Below are 11852 nucleotides of genomic sequence, written 5' to 3' on the forward strand. Positions count from 1 at the left end.
CAAATGAATTCGCAGCGAAAGAACTAAGGACTTTTATTTCTCGCACTAAAATTCACAGTAGGGTATGACTGACCTCCCAAAAGGTATTTGACTTTTCATGAGAACAGTGTCTCAATGTTTAAAGAGATCCCAAAATGTATAATTATGATTTTTAAACCCCCAAAGCCAATTGCCAAGTTTTTAGATCTCAGATGACCCAATTTAATTTTCATGACTAATCATTATTACTTTAGTCATTTTTTTAAGTAGTGACATAAGTTTACTCATTAAACATTTATTATAGTTTAGGGAAAGTATCCTTCAACTTATAAAACAGATGAATCCCTTAAAATTTTATATAGATAGAATCGTATCTATATCAATTGTATCTGTATCTCACTATGGAAATCACAAAACCAAATACCCCCACACTCCATCCCACCCTGCCCAATCCACCAGTTGAAACCTTTTGGAGAAAATGAAGACAACTCCATGGCACTCTAAACACTGCCATACTTCCAAAACAACCAACCTTAATTTAGCAGCTATGCCATGTGCAAAGCACTGTGCTAGCAGAAGCCATGCTCCACAGAATATGCTCCATCAGCTAAACTGAGTATCCAGCCACTATAATCAGATGAAATTCATCATTTTCCCAATACACAGGGGGAAAAAATTAAATGGATTTTCTCAATTTTACATGTGACTCCTCTAATTTTCTTTTCCTCCTCAAACTCTGGGCTTCCTCAGCCTATTCAACTAGAATGTAATGTGAGGTACCACCTGATTTGGCACATAATTATACATGTAGTTACTTCGGTAGTATTCTGCAAAGAAAGGGCACTTCAATTTCTATACAAATTTGAAAACCACAATGCTAAGAAATGAGGAATCAAAAATAGTATAAGCCAGGGCAGATCAATTTCCTCAGTGAGTTATAGCCCAGTTATAGAGAGAGGATAGAGAAATAAAAATAAAATTAAAAATAAAAAATTTTAATAAATGATGAAAAAGGCAGTCAAGAAAGTTCTACAGGCAATCTGTGAAGGGAGTGAGATCATTAGAGAAATGAAATAGTAACAAGGAAGAAGGTGATTCAAAAGAAGTAGACTATCAACTGGGCTTTGAATGAAAGAGAAACATTTAACATGGCAATTCCAGGCTGTGCTATGATGTTGCTACTGCAGATCTGGCAAACTCACGGTGGTTAGAAAGAGTTGTGATGTGAGAATTTTAACTCTGGTAACACATAAATTCCCAGTTTTATATATTTCAGTCTAAGCTCATTGCCCTATACTGTAAAAACCTCAATAAACTACAACCAACTAACAAGACCTCTTATCAATGATAGAAAATATATGAAATCCAGGTTCTTGTCAGGAACTAGAACTAAAAATTCTGTTTTTCAGTCCTTTTTGAAAGCTTGGCTATAAAAATAACATGCACAGAGGTTTTTCTGTGCATAGGTTTAAAAGCTATGTAATCTATTTATTCCTTTAGACATATTTGGATTGTATTCTTGGATCAGGCTAGGTTAGACCTCTGCTGATTTATCCCACTCCTAAACTCTCTCATAAAATTGCTTTTTGCATCATGCCATTCGCTTAATCTAAGGAATATAAGAACAATCACAAAACTCTCATTATCATGGCTGCTAGAAGAATGCTATCCAAATGCTGTCCCTCTTTATGGTCTCAGTAGCAGGAAAAACAATGTTTTTATCCAATGGAACTAAAATCCTATCAATTATCCACTCTTTGCTTTGGCCACAAAGAAATTCAGAGTAATATTTCTAGCCTTTTGCTAAAAAATGAATGAACTATGTAGTTTGCATCTCCAGAAGGAAATCTTACTTTAGTTTATTATTTCTCCTATCTCTGTTTTCCTTCATCTGATTCCCTCACTTGTCCTCTTGAATTATTTTTGGAAATTGCTCAAATCCTTTGTGTGGAATAAGATGGGATATAAATAAATATAAAACCTAGAATTCACAATTAAACAGAAGTGGATGGGTTAAAATTTTACTACATTTTACTCTACTTTAAAGAAAATAAGTCAAAGGAACAAAAAACATTTGAAAAAAGTTGGGTTTTTGGTTTTATTTTTAGTCCAGGATATCTACCAGAATATACATTCAAGCCTATTTCCTATAACTTTGAAATCTGTCTACACCTCTATATAATAACAACTGAAATTCAGAATAATGAGCCAGAGCACTAAAAGAGCCTATTAAGGAAAATATTTAAATGTTTCAAGTTTTTTCTCCTAAAAATAGAAGCAGGCTAAGATATCATTTTACATATACTTGAACCACCACCATCACCACAACATTTTCTAGTTAAGCCCTCAGAAAAACCAATTAAATATAACATCTCATTATCTTACCATTATCCAGGTGATCCAAGAAGTTATGGACATTCTCTGAGCTTCTATTCTAGGCCTCTATCTAAACTCCATGGGCATTTCTACCATCACAATTTCAGTCACATGTATGTGAATGATTCCAAAATATCCCATCTCCACTGGCCTGCCCTGTCAAACCTCAATTAATCAAAATGGAGCTTCATCATCTTTTCTTTCTTTCTCACCCCTCATAAACATTTCTGACAATGACACCATCATTCTGTTCAATTCCAAGGCTTCAGTCATCTTTGCCCCTTCCCTCTCTTCATCTCTAGTATTCCATCTTATCAGGCTTGATTACTTCTCTTGAAGTGTCTGTTTGGCATTTCCTTTTCATTATTATTATTATTATTATTATTATTGTTAATTTTTTTTAGACACAGGGTCTCACTCTGTCACCCAGGTGGAGTACAGTGGCTCAATTATAGCTTATTATAACCTTGAACTCCTGGGCTCAAGGGATCCACCTGCTGCAGCCTCCCCTAGGACTACAGGTATGCACCACCATGCCCAGATAATTTTTTAATATTTTTTGCCCAGGCTGGTCTCAAACTCCAGGCCTCAAGCGATCCTCCTGCCTCAGCCTCCCAAAGTGCTTGGTTTACTGGCGTGAGCCACCATATCTAGTGGTATTTTCTTTTTCATTTGCACTTTTACTTTCCTACTTCAGGGCCTAATAACAAGCTGACCTCCCTGCCTTGTCTCTCTCCTCTCAGACTTTCCATTTCACCCTATGTTCCACTGTCTCAGAGCTGTTTTTTATCAAGTCACTTCCCTCAAACCTGCAACAGAGCTTCCTATAACCTATTATATCAAAGTGATATCCCTCAATCTGAACTTTAGGGCAATCCAGGATCTGGCCCCACACTGACTATCACACACATCTCATAATTATCTCTAAATTGCCGTCCACTATACCAGGCTAAGCAGGTTAATGCACCCACCACGCTAAGTCACATTCTTTGCTTATTCTGCCTCTCCTCCTTACACCTGGAATGCCCTCCTCCCTGCTTCAGCCAATCTTATTAAATCTTCAGGACAGGGCTCATGTACCTTCTCAATAATGAAGTTTATTATATCCTATATAGACCTTGTTCTTATCTGATTTCCTTCTGTATGCATAATCAGTGTTAAACTGCTCAGAAGTTACTTGTTCTCTAATTGTTTCATGTATATGCTTTCCAAGGTGGTCTCATCCATTCCCATGGTTTTAATTACAAATGGTATGCTGACTCCCAAATATAAATCTCCATACTTGTCCTCATCACTAAACTTCAGACTCATATATTCAACTGCCTACCTGGCAGTGCCCCCTGGGTGTCTAACGGGCATCTCAGACATAACATGTCCAAACAGAACTCTTAATTTTAACCAATGAAATACACTTATCCTCTCCAGTCTTGCTCATTTCAGTACCATCATCCATCCAGTTCCTCGGGCCAAAAAACTACAAGTGACTCTTTTTTTTTTTTTTTTTTGAGACACAGTCTCATTCTGTTGCCCAGGCTACAGTGCCCTGGTGTCAGCCTAGCTCACAGCAACCTCAAACTCCCAGGCTCAAGCAATCCTTCTGCCTCAGCCTCCTGAGTAGCTGGGACTACAGGCATGTACCACCATGCCCGGCTAATTTTTTCTATATATATTTTTAGTTGGCCAGATAATTTCTTTCTATTTTTAGTAGAGATGGGGGTCTCGCTCTTGCTCAGGCTGGTCTCGAACTCCTGACCTCGAGCGATCCTCCCGCCTCAGCCTCCCAGAGTGCTAGGATTACAGGCGTGAGCCACTGCACCTGGCCTACAAGTGATTCTTGATTTTTCTTCACATCCCACTTCAAACCATTAGGAAGATTTGTTCACGTTAATCCCAAAATATAGCCCAAATCCAATCTCTTCACTATCACCTTAGTTCAGATTACAATCGCCTCCTCTACCTGAACTACTGTAAGAATCTCCTATCTGATCTCTCTGCTTCCACTTTTTCTCCCTTATGGCCCATTCTTCACAGAGCAGCCAGGATGATCTACTCAAAGCCAAAATCAAATCATATAACTCTTCATCTTAAAACTCCCCAGTTGCTTCCTATTGCATTAGACTCAATAGACTAATAGACTCCAAACCCATTAAGGCCTAGGAGGCCCTAAATAACCTGTCCCATTCCTACCTTTCCGACCTTACCTATTGCCACTCTATTAATTGCCCATTATGCTTCAGCATCACTGGTCTTCCTTCCATTTCTTGATATGTATCAGAGGGCTTCTCCACTGGCTGCTAACCTCTGCCTTGCTCGCCCTCATCCACAGCATCCTTCACATAACTGCCTAACTGCTTCCTCTCTCACCTTTGCTCAAATGCTACCCTATCAGACAGGCCCTTGATGACCAAAAATTTCCCATCCCCAGTTTATCTTTCTTTATGTATAATACAGTGATAAGTGCTATCTCCTCCCACTGGATGTAAGCTTCTTCAGTTCTTTGAGGGCAGGTATCACGTAAATTTTTTTTTTTTTATTTCCCATTCCAGTTTGCCTGCTACAATTCTGGGGATGTAAGAACGCCAATAAATACCTGGTGATCAACTTATAAGAAGGAATATATGCAATCTGCAAAACTATAAAATTTTCAAAAGCCAGATATAAATGCAGAGAAAACTGCAAAAAGGTTTGTGACACAATGATTACTATTTAGTATAAGTTCAGAACAACATGATTCTGGACTTGAACAAGTTTTCCTAAACTAGTCAAGCACTAATTTCCATCACAACCATTTAAACGTCATTAAAACAAGCACCACTAAGCAAGTGATTCTAATGAAGCAAACTGAAGTCTTACTTAATGTTATAACGTCCAGTTTTCAGTGTACATCTATCAGGAAGTTGAGCAAGTTTTCTTGAGAGCATTTTAAAATACTTTCTGCACTCCTGCATTCCTGTGTTTTGTTCATAATCAGTAGAAGCAGAAAGTGGCAGTCCATCTCTGACACGAATGACTGAGGCAGATAAAATCATAGACATTTCAACTGATAGAGATGACCTAAAACAAAATAAGCAATTTGGGTTAGATAAAAATTAAAGCCAAATTTGATTAGCATATGTAAAAATGTTCAACTTACTAGTAATCAAAGAATACTAATTAAAACAATGGTAACCATGTTTCACTTAACAAATTACCTTTTAAAAAAATAACACTTGCTCTGTCTGATATTCTCATAAATATAGGTGAAAGTAAAAATTGGTACAAACACCATTCTCAAAACAATTTGGCAATTTCAATAAAAGTTTAAAAGTATTTATGCCCTTTGACCTCAATAAATATATAACCCTATCCTGAGGAAAATAATCAGAGATCGAGACAAAATTTTAAACAGAAAGACATTCTTCCACTCAAATAACTGAAAACAACTTAAAAAATCCTACAACAGGGTGACGGTTAAGTAAATTATATGACAGAATATAATGCAGCAACTAAAAGTTATGTTTGTGGGAAAAAAAGTTTAATAGTATGGTAAAATACTTACATGTTAAGAAGAAGAAAGCAGAATAAAAATTGTAAATGTTGTTTTCCACAAAGATAAAGAGAAGGAAAAAGGGAGGGAGAAATAGAGAAATGGATACAGGAAAGATGCCAAAACCAAAATAATACTCCTCTCCAGGAAATAGTATTACAGGTGATTATCATTTTATAATTTCCTAAGTGTTCACAATATCCATAATAAGTATATGCTATTTTTATAATCAGAAAAAAAAGTATTTAAAATAAATCCTAAAGCTAAAGGAATACTGGTTTTAATGTTGTTCTCAATCTTTTTAACCAGAAAGTAAATCATAATGGCTTCTTTTATTGGATTCTGGTCATGTTTTACAAAGACAGATAAAAGGATTTCACAGGCCTAAGTCTGAAAGAAACCAGGTAAACAGTCAAACTTTCATAAAAGTGGTTTATGAAACCATACACAGTGGTTCTCAAACTTTCACTTATATAAGAAGATGAAAGTTTGGTTAGAAATGCAGATTTCTGGGCCCATCCCCCCAAAATTTTGACCCACTGACTGTGGGGGCTTGGGAATCTTAAATTTTAACAAATTCCCAAGGTGATTATTTTGCTTATTATCTAAGGACCATACTTTGAAAAACATTGAATTAAAACATGTTCACCATCTGAGATTAAGTGCTCTGTGCTCTGATGGCCATCTTCTCTGTTCGGCCATCAGAGCACGGAGCCACTAAATGCTTCTTCACTAGCAGTAGGGGCAACTGGTGAAAATTTAAACATTTGATACAAATTTCATAGGCTTTTTTCAGAGATATTGTATCTCAGAAAGTCAATTAATCTTTACCTGCCCACTTCAGCTAGGTCAATATTACCTCATTTCAAAAGCAAAAATTGAATTAGTAATGTACCCCCCAAAATGCCACAGAAAACCAACTGGTACAGAGTTTAGAAATCAGGAATTAATAGTTTTCTTGCTGTGTGAAGTCAAAATCCAACTGTCCATTTAGGGTGGTAACTGATCTGACAAGAAAAATTAATCCAACAAATAAAGCTAATGCATTAAGTTTACTATCACCTTTTCCACTTTTCATGAGGAAAGGGAAGGAATATGTAGGTAATATTAATAATATGTCATTATCCTTTATAAAGAGAAAAAAAAAGCAAGTTAAATTAGCATTTTTACCACAATGGAATCTTCAAACTAAAGTCCCAGTGTAACATATACACATCAGTATTTTTTTTCCATTCATCCAATTTCTTTTCTCTCCTAAAAGCAGTAGCAAGAGAAAGCTGAGATCCCTGAAGAGAGGATATGTATACTATAAAAATTGTATACTCTTTAAAAATTGTACCATGTTTTACTTAATTATCAAACCAAAATTGTAACATTTAGCCTAAGTGGAAGAAAGTAGGAAAATGGCCGGGCTCGGTGGCTCACATCTGTAATCCTAGCACTCTGAGAGGCAGAGATGGGAGGATTGCTTGAGCTCAGGAGTTTGAGACCAGCCTAAGCAAGAGTGAGATCCTGTCTGTACTAAAAATAGAAAAAATTAGCGGGGTATGGTGGCGCACACCTGTAGTCCCAGCTACTCAGGAGGCTAAGGCAGGAGGATCACTTGGCATTTGAGGTTGCTGTGAGCTAGGCTGACACCACAGCACTCTACCCTGGGCAATACAGCAAGACTCTGTCTCAAAAAAAAGAAAGTAGGAAAACGTCTTACTTCATGTTGTTATGCATTTATTATTTAAATATAATATAAACTGTTATCTTTCCAGACATGGAACTGCAAAGAAATAACCATTCTGGGAATTAACGTGAGGGTAGATTGTGACTGACAGTTCCAAAAGGTCATATTTTAGTATTTAAAAGTAGACTTCATTCTTTTTGCCTGACCTTTCTAGGAACCTAATAGCAATATTAAGAATAGTCCTTATAATTATGTTGCCAACTTTCATGTAGTCTTCAAAGTTACTCTTTTCTTTTTAATGACTTGGAAGACAGAAAGATATGATTCATATTTCTTAAAATACATACTGAAAAAAGAATACCACTTGTAAGTTCCATTTGTTTAACAAATATTTACTATCTACTGTATGCCATGTATTATGTCAAACACTAGGAATACAGAGTTCTTACCATCAAGAAACATCACCCCCAAAATTAGACAAATTTAAATGAAAAAAGCAAACACAACACAGGCTGTATTGCCCACCATTTTACTAACTGGAAAACTAAAATTAGACAAACTTGCATTTCAGATATTCCTAATACAAACTTTAGGCTTCAACCAAAAGCAGAACACAGCAATTATATTCTCTGTCAAAAGACTGTCAAAGGACTGTTTCTATCTATCAACAGACAAGATTTTCTGAGGATAGAAAGTGAAATCTCTTCCTCCCAGAGTAATTTGATTCAGCATCCAAACCAATTGAACTTAAGAAAGCAAAAGAAACTAGAATGAAAGTCTGATGCCAGCCTTAACTAATTTGTAGATGGATTCCAATCACCTCAAGACAAGCAGTCTCTCTGTCAACTCAATAAACATACCCTCCCCACCTTTGAAAAATTTTTACCTTGAATTCATAATGTAGTTCATTTTTTAAAAAAAACTAATCTTGTCTAAACTGTGCTAGTAAAAAAGAAATCTGTCCATATCAAGGCCAAGTAGAGTTGAGCACCCTTGGGGTCTAAGCAGGGTGTGGTTGGGAAAACCCGCAAGGAAGAACCAGTGGAACTGTGGAATGCAAGAGGTTACAACAATTGCATGGGAAGGTTAAGGTGCAGTAGTTTTTATCCTATCAGGGCCATATATATATTTTTAGGCCACCAGTCCATTTTTCCTCACCTTTAACACAGAGAAAATATTACACCTGCCTTTAGACAGCAGCGGATGCCTCATAGGGAATCTGAGTAGTGGCCTGTTTTTCCTCTCCCCAACAGGAATATTGGAGGAAAAAGCCCAAGTAAGAACCTAGGTAAATATGGGTTAACTTTTATGTAAAGGCTGAGGAAAATAAACTCCAATAGTATCATACTACTACTGCAGTGCTTAACAACCTCTTAGACCCAAGATAACCAGACGCTGACCTCTCTTCTTCAGAACCATGTCTGGTAATGACTGTGGGCCAAGATATCAGAAAGGCAATAAAGAAAATCCAAAATATAAGTAGATTTTGTATCTACTTTCTAGCCAAATGCTTTCATAAATGCCTCCTTTAAGATTAAAAACATTTACACTGGGGTCAAGCACTCACATTTTCTTTTAGTTCATCATTTCCCAAACTTCAGTTATCCAAGTACCACTTGAGAATTTTTACCTTATCTTCATCCCACCTGTACTATTATTTACCTAACATCAGTCTTTCAACTGACTTACATTTTGCTCTTTATATTTTTAGCAATATCTGTGAAATCAGTTTTGAAGTATTAGGTTTTTCTCCTCATTTAAATTAAAATAAATGAATCCTTTTTTGTTTTATTCAAATATGTGTGCAAAAATTTTTGGAGATTTTTTTAAATGTTCAACTGCTTATCATATTATTTTGCATATGTGACAGTATCAAAATTTGGGAAACACTACCTTGCTACATATTATTTTATCAAAAGTGCTGAGATCTGTGGGAATAGGGGGTTTAATTTGGGAAGAAAGCTATACTGATTGTGATGCACAGGGTGGGGGCAGATTGAAAGAAAAAGGGAAAGGACTTTCCATAGCTTAGCAGGAAAGCACTTGGGAGACAGAGCATGAAAAGGGGAGGGAAAAAGGTACCAAGGGCAGCCAGAATTTATTCTGCCACTTTGCTTGTGCCCCCTACTTTATTGGCAGTCTTTGATACTCCTATTACTCCATTTTGAAATAATGATGAGATAACAGGTTGAATTTTCTTTAAGAGGCAGTACAGTACGGTAGTTAAGAGGATAGACTCTGGAGCCAGGCTGCCTGGGTTCTAATCCTGGCTCCACCATGTACTTAGCCATGTAATCGTGGACAAGCTTTGCCTTTCTATACCCGTTTCCACACCTACAAATTATGGCTACTAAAAGTATATATCTCACAGGGTTGTTTTCAAGATGCCAATAGTATCTATCTCATAGGATCATGTAAAGCACCTGCAACATTACCCTATAATATCCTAAAAGTGCTATATTAAGAATTTGCTATGCTATCCTTCTTACTTACTGGTTACCCTCTACAGAACAGGCATTTTATAGGCATTACCTCAGAGAACCCTTCCAAAAACCTGTCAGGTAGGTATTATTAGTTTCATTTTACTTTTGAGGAAGTTCAAGCCCAGAAAATTTAAGTAATTTGTTCAATCGCTAAACTAGTAAGTGGCAAAGTAAGAATTTAAATTCAGGTGTAACCCTAATGACTCTATGAGACACTGCCTCTCAACATGTTCAAACTTCTTACTCAAACACATGGAAAGGAAGGTCACAGGCACCCCTTTCATAGGACCTGGGCTTCTTTCACACCAACAAACCATACACTTAGATTTTAATCAGTCACACACACACACACACACACACACACACACACAGAAGGGACTAAACAGATGTAATGGTTCTCAACACAGAGAATGCCCAAATGTCCCATTAACTTAGGCCATGGTCACAAGTGTCAGATTCAAATACTGAACCTTAATATACCAGATTGTAGGTATTGTCTAATTCCTTACAATCACAGCATGTGAGCAAATGCCAGTAACACGGAAAGTGATTCAAAGTTTTAAAAAGTGGCTGTTCCACCTGCCAGCTGGGTTCCCAGCATCTCCAGCATAGAGGCTGACACTTTAGGTCTGTGCTGGGCTTTGGCTTAGCTGGACGTAAGAGGGGCTGGCTCTCAAGCTCTCCACTCGCTCCAGGTGGAGGATCCAGGGAAGTAAGAAGCAGGAGAAAAATCTAAAGCTGTTTTCACTGGTAGAGAGACTCAAGCCAGTTCGGGCTTGGCCTTCTCTTTCAGAGACCTCCTCCCCTTGTCAAGCCAGTTGCTCAGGTCTACTTTCTGCCACACTGTTCCCAAAGTGTCATTAACAGGGCCTCAAAAAGTTTCTGTGAGCCAACGCAGGTAAATCTCTGGGGTCAGCGCTTATTCCACCTCCACAAAACGCAAAGTAAGCCACTGGTTCAAGTCCCACCCTGCCTAAAAGAAATCGGAAATGGCACCTCACGTTCTCTCGGGCCACCTGAACAGCCTAGGTGGATCAACGTGTTTCTGACACCGGGGCGCCAGGGGTCCCACCACCCTCGGCGGGTAGGTCAGAGAGACTGGCCCTCCCCTCAGGCACTCCAGCTCGGGCTGCCCCATACCCGGGCCAGGCCAGCCTCGGGGCAACCGCCGCCCGCACGGACCCGCGGACCCCTCAAGTCGAGGTGGACCGGGTCCCCGCATGCCCTCCCCTCCAGAGCTCCGCGGCCCCAACGACACCCAGCTCCCACCCCCACGGCACGGGCTTCGTTCCTGCCCGGGGGTACGTCTGTCGTCCCGAGGGCGAGGGGCGTGGCTGTGGCGCGGAGACCCAGGGGAGCGGCCGGCAGGGGTGCGAACACCCCTACGCAGGAAAGAGGACTGGGAGGAGCTGGGAAATACCTGTCGAGCCGGGACCCACCGCTCCAAGTGACGCGCCACGCAGTGCATTGTGGGGCATGGGCGTGGCCTTCCGGCAGGGCTGCCCCGCAACCAACGTGGCTCGCGCCCGCGGAATCAAACCCCGCCCCCGCCCCCTCGGCTCGCCCAGGCCAATCGGGTACTGCGGAAAGGACACACTGACCCCACCCCCCTCCCGGGGCCCGCCTTAGTCCCGCCCCCTCCAGGAGATTGGCAGTTCCTCCCGCACCTGCGCCAGTAGATTGCTCAAGCCTCTGGTGACAGAACTGTGCTGTCCTCGGTAATATGGCTAATCTCCCTGCCTGCCGCCTTGTGCCTGGAGGCAGTTTGTCTCTTACACGCGGCCCTACAGCAAACACTTACCAAAGGGCTGGG

The 11852-nt window shown here is 39.4% G+C and overlaps 1 protein-coding gene across 2 annotated transcripts in view; it reads right to left on the reverse strand.

Moving 5' to 3' along the window:
- The window catches only part of SEC22A (SEC22 homolog A, vesicle trafficking protein), a 55971-nt gene extending 44459 nt beyond the window's left edge, over positions 1-11512 (reverse strand). Inside the window, exons 1-2 of one of the 2 annotated variants that reach the window (XM_045540129.1) lie at positions 11460-11512; positions 5209-5409 (exon numbers count right to left, since the gene is read on the reverse strand). In XM_045540129.1, coding sequence (XP_045396085.1) covers positions 5209-5390 — 182 coding nt within the window. In that variant the 5' untranslated portion in view covers positions 5391-5409; positions 11460-11512. The remainder of the gene's footprint in view (positions 1-5208; positions 5410-11459) is intronic. The other variant, XM_045540130.1, reaches the window with a different exon arrangement.
- Between the last annotated feature and the right edge of the window lie 340 nt (positions 11513-11852).

This window comes from Lemur catta, chromosome 1 (genome assembly GCF_020740605.2).
Source record: "Lemur catta isolate mLemCat1 chromosome 1, mLemCat1.pri, whole genome shotgun sequence".
In the NCBI taxonomy this organism is placed as follows: domain Eukaryota; kingdom Metazoa; phylum Chordata; class Mammalia; order Primates; family Lemuridae; genus Lemur; species Lemur catta.